The sequence below is a fragment of the Panulirus ornatus genome, chromosome 37 (genome assembly GCF_036320965.1).
Source record: "Panulirus ornatus isolate Po-2019 chromosome 37, ASM3632096v1, whole genome shotgun sequence".
Classification (NCBI taxonomy): domain Eukaryota; kingdom Metazoa; phylum Arthropoda; class Malacostraca; order Decapoda; family Palinuridae; genus Panulirus; species Panulirus ornatus.
In genome coordinates, this window is record NC_092260.1 from 28691197 (window position 1) to 28708319 (window position 17123).

Below are 17123 nucleotides of genomic sequence, written 5' to 3' on the forward strand. Positions count from 1 at the left end.
TTTATCTCACGCTTTACGTCACCATCGACAGAACTTTGTCGGAGTTGCCAGATGCTCGTCTCCGTAACGATAGCACTCGATAACCAGGGTAAATAAAGCTAAAATTCTTTTTGCTTTATCTGTGCAGAGTCATAAAAACTACAAGAATATTTCAAATATAATAAAAGAAATATTTAATTCTCAATATTTTTACTACACATTGGAAATAAAATAATGGCCAGAATTATGGGTATTATAGCAAGCACCAGTCCTCATCACACGGCAATCAATAAAGATATTAATGAAATACCTAACACATTTTTGTGTTAAAACATGACTTACAATTTACGTTTGCTTTCAAAATTTCAGTGCTTACTGTCAAGTTACAATAGCTTACTGCGTCACAGTCGTGATATATTGCGTACTGACATTCGTCTTAGATACACTCATGTATGGCCATATGACAATCAACCATGTTTTAACTGTTAAACACTTGCCAGGTCTTCCATGGACGGACACTTGTCTTTATAATGGCCCGTTCACCCTTTTTCATCCTTAGCTACCCACGAAGCACCAAACTACCTTCAGCTAAAAAAAACTGTCTTCAAATTAATCAGCTTTTGGAAAACTGCCTTCCCATTACCATCACTCTTAGTACTACTATTATTCCAAAACCATACATTAAATCTAAAAAAAATGGTAAAATAAAGAGTAAAGAAATACCTTTTCAGTATTAATTATGGAAGAATGGAACTGTGTGAGAACATGGTTAATAAATGCAGACAGCATGCATTGATTTAAGAGGTTGTATGAGGCCAGTGTTCAAGGGATAGGGATCCACGAGTGTAAGTCTCCCCTTCAGTACAGTACAAATAGGTAATTACATGTAGGTATTTGCATACTTGATCTACTCTTGGATTGTTAACAGCCAGCCTAGCCATAACAGAGTATCAAGAGCAGAGAGAGAACTCCGGTATCCACAAGCCAATAAGGTTCACGTAATAGTTTGCTTCGGCTTGGTACTGGTTCCACTTGCGGTGAGGTATGATCACTCACTGGAGATGACAGAGTAAAGTTGATAAGTGGCTCTAAAAATGGAGGGCGAGAAGACACGGTAGTGGGTAAGTTTGTTTTGGACGCTGGTTAGAACGGTTGTCAACTGAGGTCTACGTGTGCTTGGTGTCATTATGCAGTGTAAGACAAGGTTACACTCTCCTGAGCTGTCTCTTACATGACATGTCTCGGAACAGGGCAGATATGGTGCACCAATGATTGTTGGTTTGTGGCCGGGTGTAGTAGTAGTCGGTGGAAGGGGTCTGGTCAACCAAGGAGTAGAAGTCGTTGATCCAATTTTTTTCTTTTCCGATTCCAGGGCACAAGTCACATTCAGCACGCATTCACAATTGTGTCTAAAATAACATTTTTCTGCACAAGGAAAACAGTCTAGAATACCTGGGGGCCCAATTGATGAAGGTTTTGAAAGCTCTGGAGTGTGGACCAGGTGGACAGGTATTCTTGGTATCCCGGTGGCTCTGGTGGACCAGATTGACGTGGGTTCCTCAAACGAGGTAACTTGGACCCTGACCTAGGAGGTCCTACAGGAAACATGGCATTAGTCAGCACTATCCTGACTAAAGTGAACCCAAAAAGGATGGGTAGGAGCAGGGAGAGCCATTCCATGACGTTGTGAACAAGTCGCGGTGCGTACTGAACTGAGTAATTCATCCGCACGTTTGTTTTCTTACCTTCGTTACGTATTGGACTGGTCTTCCCGTAAGTTTTTTATGGTAGCCGAGACGACAGGGCAATTAAGGCCGTAATCAAGGTCATCCCATCAACTATATATATATATATATATTATATATATTATATATATATATATATATATATATATATATATATTTTTTTTTTTTTTTTTTTTTTTTTTGCTTTGTCGCTGTCTCCGCGTTTGCGAGGTTAGCGCAAGGAAACAGACGAAAGAAATGGCCCAACCCACCCCCATACACATGCCTTGATTCAATCCACTGACAGCACGTCAACCCCGGTATACCACATCGCTCCAATTCACTCTATTCTTTGCCCTCCTTTCACCCTCCTGCATGTTTCAGGCCGATCACACAAAATCTTTTTCACTCCATCTTTCCACCTCCAATTTGGTCTCCCTCTTCTCCTCGTTCCTCCACCTCCGACACATATATCCTCTTGGTCAATCTTTCTCACTCATTCTCTCCATGTGCCCAACCATTTCAAAACACCTCTTCTGCTCTCTCAACCACGCTCTTTCTATTTCCACACATCTCTCTTACCCTTACGTTACTTACTCGATCAAACCACCTCACACCACACATTGTCCTCAAACATCTCATTTCCAGCACATCCATCCTCCTGCGCACAACTCTATCCATAGCCCACGCCTCGCAACCATACAACATTGTTGGAACCACTATTCCATCAAACATACCCATTTTTGCTTTCCGAGATAATGCTCTCGACTTCCACACATTCTTCAAGGCTCCCAGAATTTTCGCCCCCTCCCCCACCCTATGATCCACTTCCGCTTCCATGGTTCCATCCGCTGCCAGATCCACTCCCAGATATCTAAAACACTTCACTTCCTCCAGTTTTTCTCCATTCAAACTCACCTCCCAATTGACTTGACCCTCAACCCTACTGTACCTAATAACCTTGCTCTTATTCACATTTACTCTTAACTTTCTTTCTTTTTAACACTTTACCAAACTCAGTTACCAGCTTCTGCAGTTTCTCACATGAATCAGCCACCAGCGCTGTATCATCAGCGAACAACAACTGACTCACTTCCCAAGCTCTCTCATCCCCAACAGACTTCATACTTGCCCCTCTTTCCAAAACTCTTGCATTCACCTCCCTAACAACCCCATCCATAAACAAATTAAACAACCATGGAGACATCACACACCCCTGCCGCAAACCTACATTCACTGAGAACCAATCACTTTCCTCTCTTCCTACACGTACACATGCCTTACATCCTCGATAAAAACTTTTCACTGCTTCTAACAACTTGCCTCCCACACATATATTCTTAATACCTTCCACAGAGCATCTCTATCAACTCTATCATATGCTTTCTCCAGATCCATAAATGCTACATACAAATCCATTTGCTTTTCTAAGTATTTCTCACATACATTCTTCAAAGTAAACACCTGATCCACACATCTCTACCACTTCTGAAACCACACTGCTCTTCCCCAATCTGATGCTCTATACATGCCTTCACCTCTCAATCAATACCCTCCCATATAATTTACCAGGAAATACTCAACAAACTTATACCTCTGTAATTTGAGCACTCACTCTTATCCCCTTTGCCTTTGTACAATGGCACTATGCACGCATTCCGCCAATCCTCAGGCACCTCACCGTGAGTCATACATACATTAATAACCTTACCAACCAGTCAAAAAATACAGTCACCCCCTTTTTTAATAAATTCCACTGCAATACCATACATACATATATATTTATTTATACTTTGTTGCTGTCTCTCACATTAGCGAGGTAAAGGAAAGACGAAAGAATGGCCCAACCCATCCACATACACATGTATATACATACATATACATACCTCTTCATTCAATGTATATATACATACACATATGCATATATACACTGAAACATATTCATACGTAGTAATGAAAGGGTGAGATGTGTGGTAATAAAAAGTGTGGTTGAGAGAGCAGAAGAGGGTGTGTTGAAATAGTTTGGTTACATGGAGAGAATGAGTGAGGAAAGATTGACAAAAGAGGATATATGTGTCAGAGATAGAGGGAAACGAGAGAAGCGGGAGACCAAATTGGAGGTGGAAGGATGGAGTGAAAAAGATTTTAAGCGATTGGGACCTGAACATACAGGAGGGTGAAAGGTGTGCAAGGAATAGAGTAAAATGGAATGATGTGGTATACCGGGGTCCCTTCTGTCTTTATGAGTGGTGTTCCTGGAAGTAAAATAAAACTCTTTAAGTCTAATCCAGTTTTATTACAAAAGTTCATACAAAATAATGAGCACCTTGGACTAGTGCAATTATCTTTATGCTATAACCATGGACTGTTCTACCATCAGCATGTAAATCTTTAATATTCCAAATATATCAGCATGATACAGATGGCAAATAGTATGAAAAAAAATTGTAGAACAGATTATAAAAAACTAGTTTCAAAAACATCTTAAAACAAATTTACTGAGACTGATTTTACAATTTGCTTTCTTCTATTTCCTGTGGGATGGGGTAGCACCTTGAATGGATGAAGGCAAACAAGTATATGTAAATGTGTATATATGTATATGTCTGTGTATGTATATGTATATGTGTATATGTTGATATTCATATGTATGCATATGTGCAAGTATGGGCATTTATGTATAAAGATATGTGTATGTGAATGATGGCCATTCTTCATCTGTTTCCTGGTGCTACCTTGCTCCACAGGAAACAGCATCGCTACCCCTGCTTCAGTGAGGTAGCACTAGGAAAACACAAAAAAGCCACATTCATTCACACTCAGTCTCTAGCTGTCATGTGTAATGCACCAAAACCATGGCTCCCTATCCACATCCAGGCCCCACAGACCTTTCCATGGCTTACCCTAGACATTTCACATGCCCTGGTTCAATCCTTTGACAGCAAGTTGATCCCAGCAAACCAAATCGTTCCAATTCAATCTATTCCTTGCACGTCTCTCACCCTCCTGTATGCTCAGGCCCTGATCGCTCAAGATCTTTTTCACTCTATCCTTCCACCTCCAATTTAGTCTCCCGCTTCTCCTTCCCTCCACCTCTGGCACATATATCCTCTTGGTCAATCTTTCCTCACTCATTCTCTCCATGAGTTCAAACCATTTCAACACAGCCTCTTCTGCTCTCTCAACCACACTCTTTTTATTACCACACATCTCTCTTACCCTTTCATTACTTACTCGATCAAACTACCTCACACCACCACCACACACCACGTATTGTCCTCAAACATTCATTTCCAACACATCCACCATCTCCATACAACCCTATTTATAGCCCATTCCTCGCAACCATATATTGTTGGAAACTACAATTCCTTCAAACATACCAATTTTTGCTCCGAGATAACGTTCTCTCAATATTCAAATTGAAGTGGTTACATACAGAAACTCCAAGTTATCAAAAGACAATTGTCGTACCTTGTGGTACTGAAGCCATATGGCAATGCTGTACTTAAAATATTGCAAGGAGTCTAGTTTGGTTATAGCATAACAGGCAGTTTCCACTTACTTGTACTGTGAAATATGAATGCACAAATGTTAAGGGTTGCCTTAACAAGTATGATAATGGAAGATAGCATAAGTATGAATTATATTATGACTGACTAAGTCCATAATATAACAGAAAAATTAAAAATATTAACATTTCAGGGATAAAGTGTATGTAAGAATGTGTGCCAAATATCAAGTAGGCTACAGTCTGGTGGTACATATAGTAAAAATTTCTGTAATGTGAAAAGAAATGCTGCTTCATTTACAATACATTATGGTAAGCTCAATCATAGTTTTGCTCTGAACATTCATCAGTCAAACATACATTTTTCCTGAGTCAGTGGAAGAACTGTTATCACTAGCACCATTGAGCATGGCAAACTAACATAATGTATAATAAATTAAAGCAATTCAAAGGAACTCTGGGCATTTTCATGAACATAATGTCCACATGATAAAATCAATGGCATAAATTCTAACATACTTCTTGCCCATAATTTTGATTAAAATTTTTTGCCCAGAATTCTAGCAATGGGACATCCCATTCTGTTGATCCTAATGCAGCTAATAACTGATGAAGCTCATCTTGTGGAGTAGCTTCAGGAGTATTCAAACTTGATCCTCCTGGAGATGTACTTCGAAAGGTTGACATTACAGGAGATCGAGAAAGTGGATTAGTTGGATTTCTTAAGATGGGAATTGCTGGGCTCCGCATAACTGGTTGTGAATGAATTACAGGTGATGGTACTCTTTCAGGACGGTTGTTGCATATTTTCTTCAAGTTGCAAACATGAATCCACACTTTGACCTGATGACAGGTGAAGGTGCATGAAAAGTGAAAAAAAACATTAAATCTTAAGAGCATGGACAGATAGGGCATCTGAATGTATTCTTAACTAAAATTACATGATTATCCATCAAGATTAGATGCAAGAGTTATTGTGTTTCATCTTCTATTAATATTTCATTGTATCTGCATCATCCTTCTCATTCTATTTTACCAGAAAAAAATTCTTTTTTTTTGGAGGAGTATATAAAAGAAGGGTTATAACACAAAATCAAGAGAGGAAAAGGTAGTGAAAGCTTTGCAGATGATGAAATCTAGCAAGGCGGCAGGTTTGGATGGCATTGCAGTGGAGTTTATCAAAAAAAAGGGGGTGACTGTGTATTTGATTGGTTGGTAAGGATATTCAATGTATGTAGGGATCATGGCGAAGTGCTGAGGATTGACGATATGCATGCATTGTGCCATTGTACAAAGGCAAAGGGGATAAAGGTGAATGTTCAAACTACAGAGGCATAAAGTTTGTTAGAGTATTCCTGGGAAATTATATGGGAGGGTATTGATTAAGAGGGTGAAGGCATGTACAGAGCATCAGATAAGGGAGGAGCAATGTGGTTTCAGAAGTGGTAGAGGATGTGTGGATCAAATGTTTGCTTTGAAGAATGTGAAGGAGAAATACTTGGAAAAACAGATAGATTTGTAAGTAGCATTTATGGACCTGGAAAAGGTATATGATAGGGGTGATAGAGATGCTTTGTGGAAGGTCTTAAGAGTATATGGTGTGGAAGGTAAGCTGCTAAAAGTAGTGAAAAGTTTTAAAAAGGATGTAAGGCATGTGTACAAGTAGGAAGAGAGGAGAGAGATTGGTTCCCAGTGAATGTCAGTCTGTGGCAGGGGTGTGTGATGTCGCCATGGTTGTTTAATTTGTTTATGGATGGGTTGGTTAGGGAGGTAAATGCAAGAGTTATGGAGAGAGGGGTGAGTATGCAGTCTGTTGGGGATGACAGGGCCTAGGAAGTGAGTCAGTTGTTGTTTTCCAACGATGCAGCTCTGGTGGCTGATTTGGGTGTGAAACTGCAGAAGTTGGTGACTGAGTTTGGAAAAGTATGTGAAAGGAGAAAGTTGAGAGTAAATGTGAATAAGAGCAAGGTTATTAGGTTCAGTAAGATTGAGGGACAAGTTAATTGGGATGTACTTTTGAATGGAGAAAAACTGGAGGAAGTGAAGAGTTTTAGATATCTGGGAGTGGGCTTTGCAGCAAATGGAACCATGGAAGTGAAAGTGAGTCACAGGATGGGGGAGTGGGCAAAGGTTCTGGGAGCAATGAAAAATGTGTGAAAGGAGAGCAACATTATCTTGGAGAGCAAAAATGGGTATGTTTGAAGGAATAGTAGTTCCAACAATGTTATATGGTTGCGAGGCATGGGCTATAGATATGGTTGTATGGAGGAGGGTGGATGTGTTGAAAAGGAATGTTTAAGGGCAATATGTGGTGTGAGGTGGTTTGACTGAGTAAGTAATGAAAGGGTAAGAAAGATGTGCTGAAATAAAAAGTGTGGTTGAGAGAACAGAGAGGGTGTGTTGAAATGGTTTGGACATATGGAGAGAATGAGTGAGGAAAGACTGACAAAGAGGATATATGTGTCAGAGGTGGAGGGAACAAGAAGAAGTGGGAGACCCAATTGGAGGTGGAAGGATGGAGTGGAAAAGATTTTGTGCGATCAGGGCCTGAACATACAGGAGGGAGAGAAGCATGCAAGGAACAGAGTGAATTGGAACAATGTGGTATACTGGGGTTGACGTGCTGGCAATGGACTAAACCAGGACATGTGAAATGTCTAGGGTAAACCATGGAAAGGTCAGTGGGGCCTGGAAGTAGAAACGGAACTGTGGTTTTGGTGCATTACACATGACAGCTTGAAACTAAGTGTGAACGAACGTGGTCTTTTTTTGTCTGTTTTCCTGGCAGTGCCTTGCTGAAGCAGGGGCTAGCAATGCTGTTTCCTGTGGGATGGGGTAGCACCAGGAATGGATGAAGGCAAGCAAGTGTGAATATGTACATGTGTATACATGTACATGACTGCGTATGTGCATGTATATGTTGATATATTTATGTATATGTTTGTATACGAGTACGTATGGGTGTTTATGTATATGTGTGTGTGTGTGTGTGTGTGTGTGTGTGTGTGTGTGTGTGTGTGTGTGTGTGTGTATGAGTGGATGGGCCATTCTTTCTTCATCTGTTTCCTGGCAGTACCTCACTGACATGGGAAACAGCAATCAAGTATAATAAATAAATATATAATATATACCTGCTTGAAGTTACTTTGCGAGTGAAAAATCACCTTTGGCAAGGCTGTACAATCTCATCAAGGAACCTATATTCCCATGCCACTGGAAGTAACAAAACTTTGGGATGCAGGAGCCTTTACAAAGGGCCTGGGTAACAACTGGAATTTTTGACAGAAATAGTTCCTGGAGTAATCATATATGAATTAATATATCAATCTACTTAGATTGGGCGAGGAAACCCTTTCCAAAGAAAAGTCCTTGTTTTACCCAGGGCCTCTTTTCCAGAGGCTCCTGCAACCCAAGGCTGCACTGTTTCCAGGAGCAGGTATATAATGATTGGACTCCTCTGGAATGAGAAGTTTTTCGATAAGACCATATTCCCAATGATACAGCTTTGCTAAATATGACTTTTCATTTGTTGTGTAACCCCATACAGGTGTAATCTGATAACATTTACATATTTTTCTTTATTTTATACTTCTAGGCCATGGTCCTTGGGAAATAATAAATATATCAATACCATATATGTAATATCCATTAAGCAGTCAGCTGTTTTATCACACAACCCCTTTTTTGTTCTCTTCATTTGCAGGGTAGGTTACACATAGAATACAAACTACAAATTGATTTTGAATCTAGCACAAACTGTGTTTAAAAAATTTATGTATACCATCCTGTTTCAGGAGGATGAATATAACTAACCAACTCATCTGAAAGCCGGTCCAGTTTAAACTCCCATCTGTATGACATGTCATTTAACCTAGAGGACACAATGATGTTGACATTCTGTCTGTCTCCTGTCCATCCTGTTTTGACATTCAGCTTGGTCAGTTCCACTAACACAAGGCTAGATACCTCTTTGATACCAGCCTCTATGCATGGGGCCCAGTCCTGAGGATGATAAAAGAAAACTATTATTAACATTTAGTTTCATAACATTATAATTTCAAACTCTAAGAATATAAAAATAAATAATGAAACAAATAATAATACTAAACAACTACAGAAAAGCATCCTTTCTCAATGGTTCATTCTTATGATCCTGATGCTACCTTGCTTGTGTGGAAAAGAAAAGAGACTCCATGTACATACCTTAGCTTACCTTTCTGCTCCATAAGTCTTGTTTGTGGAGCTCCTGCTATGCACAGCTGTGTCCACCTTGTGTGACTACAGGTCACAAAATGTGATAATGACTTGTTTATGTGTCTGTGGAGTGTACAAAGAAATGGGGAATAAGTGGCCAGTGTCTTCACTGTGGAGGATGCATTTGAGATAAGATGGGTCTTTTGATATGTGGAAACATTGTTCTTAATCCTTAAGTAAGGGGAGGTGTCTGGAATGTGGACAAGAAAGTGTAACTCGTATATGTCTAAGGAGCATAGCTCTAGGAAGTTGTATACGTGGTGAGGTGGCATTTAAGATTGGGTTGATAGGGTGGTTGTTCAGTGCTTGTCAGCTCATTTTAATGTGTATATCTTTTCTCATTGTTGTGTTTACTGGAAAAGGAGGGGTATCTGTACATCTGTGCAGACAAATTGTTGATATCTAAGGCAGCAGCCACATTTTCATTTCTACTTGGTGGTTGGTTATGGAGTGGTTTGGATGAGAAGAGTTTAGTGCTGCTGCAATGGACTGAGTGCCAAGTATATTGAAAGTAGACTGTATTGCAAGGATCTTTGTCTTGTTATGAAAATGTTAAATGTACTGGGCTGTTAATTGGCAATTGTTCTGAGAGCTCTGTTTTGTGTGGTCTGCAACTCTGCAACTTCACCAAGTAGAGGTGTAGCTTATGACAGAAGTGATGAGCTTTGTAGAGGATAATAAGGAACTCATTTTTTTGTCCAAACCTTGTAGAAGATAATGTTCTGTGGATGTTTAGTTTGTTCATAGCCTTTGTGTTGATGTTTGCAGTGCAGGGAGTAATTTCATACATGTGTTGTGGGAGTGACTGCTCACCCAGGTTAAGAGGGGGGTGTATGTTGGATACATATCTGTCAAGGGTTACATGTGTGACAGTAGGTTTCCTGTGTAGGATTTCCTTTCATGGGGCTTTTGCACTGCTCAAGAGGCTGGCCACATCCTCTTGGCTAGACAACATGATGTGTGGAATATTGGGAGTACATCTGTATGAGGCAAGAGGACACCTGAGGAGTTAGTGTTCAATGGAAATCTTATGTCATAAACACATCAAAGAAAACTTACCTATAAATCTTCAAACATATCAGGAAGCAAAGTTTATCTTAAATGCAAGCCAACTGCAAGGCTAATTTCAATACCAATTTTATGAATACTTTTCCTTCGAGAGCACATACATTATCTAAAGCATTATCCTAAATAATCTGTCCTAACATTTCATGTGAACATGTGTATAAGTTCACTAAGAGAATATTCTTATGAGAAAAGAAATATGTTCTGTCCTATGTTACCATCCAGATCTGGTGATATATGATTTATTGTGTATGTCTAAAACTATAATATCCATCACTATTCTGTGCAGAACAAAGCATTAGCAAATTAAATCACATTCAGTTTCATCATTTCATTCTATCCTTTTAATGACCTCTGAAGCCAAATTTCACTTTCTTAGTTAATCATGCATGCTACTATCACATTCTAACACTAATCTGAAACATAAAATGGACAATTTTAATTACCCAACAACAAATCATGTACTCCAAAGTAAAGACCGCCTTTCTAAAAAGCTTGAAGGAAGATTGCAGATATCACATCAATACAATATTCTAATACCATATCTGTGACAACTAGAAATTACATTATCTCCAAGAGTCAGGCATTTTAATGTACAGGTTCTTGGTATACAGGTCATTACCTCTGCCTTATCTAAGATGTACTTTGCTCCTCTGTTCTCACCCCAGAGACAACATCCATCTGACAGCATTATCATGTAGCCTTGGTTGCTTGCATACGACTTCCCCATCCACTGGGGGCCCATGCTAGGTAATGCATACCATGTGGCCTCTTCTAAGGGTTTCCATATTTCTATGGAAGCCATACTGAAACAATTAGAAAAAGCTTAAATTTGAGGTAATTTTCTGATTTCTTAAAATGTATATATATATATATACCTCGCTATCGCGGGAAATGGCGAATAGTATGAAAGATATATATATATATATATATACATATATATATATATATATATATATATATATATATGCGCAGGAGGATGGATGTGCTGGAAATGAGATGTTTGAGGACAATGTGTGGTGTGAGGTGGTTTGATCGAGTGAGTAACGTAAGGGTAAGAGAGATGTGTGGAAATAAAAAGAGCGTGGTTGAGAGAGCAGAAGAGGGTGTTTTGAAGTGGTTTGGGCACATGGAGAGAATGAGTGAGGAAAGATTGACCAAGAGGATATATGTGTCGGAGGTGGAGGGAACGAGGAGAAGAGGGAGACCAAATTGGAGGTGGAAAGATGGAGTGAAAAAGATTTTGTGTGATCGGGGCCTGAACATGCAGGAGGGTGAAAGGAGGGCAAGGAATAGAGTGAATTGGAGCGATGTGGTATACCGGGGTTGACGTGCTGTCAGTGGATTGAATCAAGGCATGTGAAACGTCTGGGGTAAACCATGGAAAGCTGTGTAGGTATGTATATTTGCGTGTGTGGACGTATGTATACACATGTGTATGGGGGGGGGTTGGGCCATTTCTTTCGTCTGTTTCCTTGCGCTACCTCGCAAACGCGGGAGACAGCGACAAAGTATAATAAAATAAAAAATAATAATTTTTTATATATATATGTATATGTGTGTTGAATGTGTTTGATGATAGAGTGGCAGATATAGGGTGTTTTGGTCGAGGTGGTGTGCAAAGTGAGAGGGTTAGGGAAAATGATTTGGTAAACAGAGAAGAGGTAGTGAAAGCTTTGCGGAAGATGAAAGCCGGCAAGGCAGCAGGTTTGGATGGTATTGCAGTGGAATTTATTAAAAAAGGGGGTGACTGTATTGTTGACTGGTTGGTAAGGTTATTTAATGTATGTATGACTCATGGTGAGGTGCCTAAGGATTGGCGGAATGCGTGCATAGTGCCATTGTACAAAGGCAAAGGGGATAAGAGTGAGTGCTCAAATTACAGAGGTATAAGTTTGTTGAGTATTCCTGGTAAATTATATGGGAGGGCATTGATTGAGAGGGTGAAGGCATGTACAGAGCATCAGATTGGGGAAGAGCAGAGTGATTTCAGAAGTGGTAGAGGATGTGTGGATCAGGTGTTTGCTTTGAAGAATGTATGTGAGAAATACTTAGAAAAGCAAATGGATTTGTATGTAGCATTTATGGATCTGGAGAAGGCACATGATAGAGTTGATAGAGAAGCTCTGTGGAAGGTATTAAGAATATATGGTGTGGGAGGAAAGTTGTTAGAAGCAGTGAAAAGTTTTTATCGAGGATGTAAGGCATGTGTACGGTTAGGAAGAGAGGAAAGTGATTGGTTCTCAGTGAATGTAGGTTTGCGGCAGGGGTGTGTGATGTCTCCATGGTTGTTTAATTTGTTTATGGATGGGGTTGTTAGGGAGGTAAATGCAAGAGTTTTGGAAAGAGGGGCAAGTATGAAGTCTGTTGGGGATGAGAGAGCTTGGGAAGTGAGTCAGTTGTTGTTCGCTGATGATACAGCGCTGGTGGCTGATTCATGTGAGAAACTGCAGAAGCTGGTGACTGAGTTTGGTAAAGTGTGTGGAAGAAGAAAGTTAAGAGTAAATGTGAATAAGAGCAAAGTTATTAGGTACAGTAGGGTTGAGGGTCAAGTCAATTGGGAGGTGAGTTTGAATGGAGAAAAACTGGAGGAAGTGAAGTGTTTTAGATATCTGGGAGTGGATCTGGCAGCGGATGGAACCATGGAAGCGGAAGTGGATCATAGTGTGGGGGAGGGGGCGAAAATTCTGGGGGCCTTGAAGAATGTGTGGAAGTCGAGAACATTATCTGGGAAAGCAAAAATGGGTATGTTTGAAGGAATAGTGGTTCCAACAATGTTGTATGGTTGCGAGGCGTGGGCTATGGATAGAGTTGTGCGCAGGAGGATGGATGTGCTGGAAATGAGATGTTTGAGGACAATGTGTGGTGTGAGGTGGTTTGATCGAGTGAGTAACGTAAGGGTAAGAGAGATGTGTGGAAAAAAAGAGAGCGTGGTTGAGAGAGCAGAAGAGGGTGTTTTGAAGTGGTTTGGGCACATGGAGAGAATGAGTGAAGAAAGATTGACCAAGAGGATATATGTGTCGCAGGTGGAGGGAACGAGGAGAAGAGGGAGACCAAATTGGAGGTGGAAAGATGGAGTGAAAAAGATTTTGTGTGATCGGGGCCTGAACATGCAGGAGGGTGAAAGGAGGGCAAGGAATAGAGTGAATTGGAGCGATGTGGTATACCGGGGTTGACGTGCTGTCAGTGGATTGAATCAAGGCATGTGAAGCCTCTGGGGTAAACCATGGAAAGCTGTATAGGTATGTATATTTGCGTGTGTGGACGTATGTATATACATGTGTATGGGGGTGGGTTGGGCCGTTTCTTTCGTCTATTTCCTTGCGCTACCTCGCAAACGCGGGAGACAGCGACAAAGTATAATAAAATAATAATAATAATAATATATATATATATATATATATATATATATATATATATATATATATATATATATATATATATATATATATTATTTTATCTATTTTATTTATTTTGCTTTGTCGCTGTCTCCCGCGTTTGCGAGGTTGCGCAAGGAAACAGACGAAAGAAATGGCCCAACCCACCCCATGCACAATGTATACACACACACGTCCACACACGCAAATATACATACCTATACATCTCAATGTACACATATATATACATACACAGACGCATACATATATACCCATGCACACAATTCACACTGTCTGCCCCCATTCACTCCCATCGCCACCTCGCCACACACCTTCCCTCTCCCCCCTCATGTGTGCGAGGTAGCACTAGGAAAAGACAACAAAGGCCCCATTCGTTCACACTCAGTCTCTAGCTGCCACGCAATAATGCCCGAAACCACAGCTCCCTTTCCACATCCAGGCCCCACACAACTTTCCATGGTTTACCCCAGACGCTTCACATGCCCTGATTCAATCCACTGACAGCATGTCAACCCCGGTATACCACATCGATCCAATTCACTCTATTCCTTGCCCTCCTTTCACCCTCCTGCATGTTCAGGCCCCGATCACACAAAATCTTTTTCACTCCATCTTTCCACCTCCAATTTGGTCTCCCACTTCTCCTCGTTCCCTCCACCTCCGACACATATATCCTCTTGGTCAATCTTTCCTCACTCATTCTCTCCATGTGCCCAAACCATTTCAAAACACCCTCTTCTGCTCTCTCAACCACGCTCTTTTTATTTCCACACATCTCTCTTACCCTTACATTACTTACTCGATCAAACCACCTCACACCACACATTGTCCTCAAACATCTCATTTCCAGCACATCCACCCTCCTGCACACAACTCTATCCATAGCCCACGCCTCGCAACCATACAACATTGTTGGAACCACTATTCCTTCAAACATACCCATTTTTGCTTTCCCAGATAATGTTCTCGACTTCCACACATTCTTCAAGGCTCCCAGGATTTTCGCCCCCTCCCCCACCCTATGATTCACTTCGGCTTCCATGGTTCCATCCGCTGCCAGATTCACTCCCAGATATCTAAAACACTTTACTTCCTCCAGTTTTTCTCCATTCAAACTTACCTCCCAATTGACTTGACCCTCAACCCTACTGTACCTAAAAACCTTGCTCTTTTTCACATTTACTCTTAACTTTCTTCTTTCACACACTTTACCAAACTCAGTCACCAGCTTCTGCAGTTTCTCACATGAATCAGCCACCAGCGCTGTATCATCAGCGAACAACAACTGACTCACTTCCCAAGCTCTCTCATCCACAACAGACTTCATACTTGCCCCTCTTTCCAAAACTCTTGCATTCACCTCCCAAACAACCCCATCCATAAACAAATTAAACAACTATGGAGACATCACACACCCCTGCCGCAAACCTACATTCACTGAGAACCAATCACTTTCCTCTCTTCCTACACGTACACATGCCGTACATCCTCGATAAAAACTTTTCACTGCTTCTAACAACTTGCCTCCCACACCATATATTCTTAATACCTTCCACAGAGCATCTCTATCAACTCTATCATATGTCTTCTCCATATCCATAAATGCTACATACAAATCCATTTGCTTTTCTAAGTATTTCTCACATACATTCTTCAAAGCAAACACCTGATCCACACATCCTCTACCACTTCTGAAACCACACTGCTCTTCTCCAATCTGATGCTCTGTACATGCCTTCACCCTCTCAATCAATACCCTCCCATATAATTTACCAGGAATACTCAACAAACTTATACCTTTGTAATTTGAGCACTCACTCTTATCCCCTTTGCCTTTGTACAGTGGCACTATGCACTATATATATATATATATATATATATATATATATATATATATATATATATATATATATATCACAAATGAATATCTAGACAGGATGAGGTTAATCAAAACCATGATTAACACCTTATAAGTAATTCCAGTACTCATAATAAGTCTTTTAGAATTCAACAGCTTTCCATGTTTGACATAAAAAACATCAAATGGAATGAAGAGGTAAAATAGATTTTGAAGTTACAGCATAAATGCTCCATCAGTATTTAAGCGAATGGGAGATACAAGTATCTTTTCAAGAAAACACATTCTAGGCATGAAATCCTTCGGTAAACACGAACACAATTAGAAAGAATATATATTCTTCTGATGACAGCAAAGATAAACCTTTACTATAAAGAAAAGTATGTTTTCATATATGTTTTTCTAATAGTTTCACAAAATCTATTACCCGAACATTTTCCCTGGTCTTCATAACCCTCCCCACTATTATTGGGGGGGGGGGGGGACGAATGGAGTAAAGGACAACAACCTAAGGATAATATGTGAAGACTGCAATCTAGACCAATGTTCATCCGGTCGTGATATTTAAACGCCCTCAGTCTTAAATTAGGTTGGTTAATTAGGTTTTGAAGTGCTTTATTAGCATATCATCTTGTGAGGCGACCGTTCCCTACAGCGACACTGCCAACCTAACCTAATTCATTTAACAATATTTATCGAATATGGCAACAAAAAACAAATTCTTTGGACAAAGTTCGAATACGAAATTCTAAGGATTTAGGTTGTACCAATTTCTCTTGTACAGAACATGTTATCTCATCCAAAAATTAATATATATATATATATATATATATATATATATATATATATATATATATATATATATATATATATATACAATTTTCTCTAGAAGTGGGAGTGAATCACACCTTTACACATACTAAACTCATAATGACTTACTACAATTCGAAGTAAATATGAAAACGTCCTCTCCAGTTACATTATAACGTCTTGAATCTAATCATTGATGATATTCAAACAGACTTTAAGTTTGGTTTAGCTAAAACACATCAGACACATAACTGCAACTTGGAAATATAATTTAATCCATTACCTCAACATCAGCAGTAGCGAACACTTCCAAGCGAACCGTCAAATTAGCGAATAAAATCCATGACGAACATGAACCAATATAACGAAGAAAATGACGAACATGAACCAGTATAATGAAGAAAATGAATAAATTTACAAATGTTGGTAGCTAAACAAGAGTGACTCACGGCCATGTCATACCAATCATCAAGATTCAGATTTCTTCCATTTACTAATCTGTGTCCCTTTGAATTTATTGCTTA

General features: G+C 39.8%; 1 protein-coding gene across 5 annotated transcripts in view; it reads right to left on the reverse strand.

Moving 5' to 3' along the window:
* The window catches only part of LOC139760654 (uncharacterized), a 50357-nt gene that overhangs the window by 32487 nt on the left and 747 nt on the right, over window positions 1-17123 (reverse strand). The window contains exons 1-3 of one of the 5 annotated variants that reach the window (XM_071684092.1): window positions 16883-17062; window positions 11156-11339; window positions 9028-9216 (exon numbers count right to left, since the gene is read on the reverse strand). In XM_071684092.1, the coding sequence (XP_071540193.1) occupies window positions 9028-9216; window positions 11156-11339; window positions 16883-16890 (381 nt within the window). In that variant the 5' untranslated portion in view covers window positions 16891-17062. The other 4 variants (XM_071684098.1, XM_071684100.1, XM_071684093.1 and 1 more) reach the window with 4 other exon arrangements.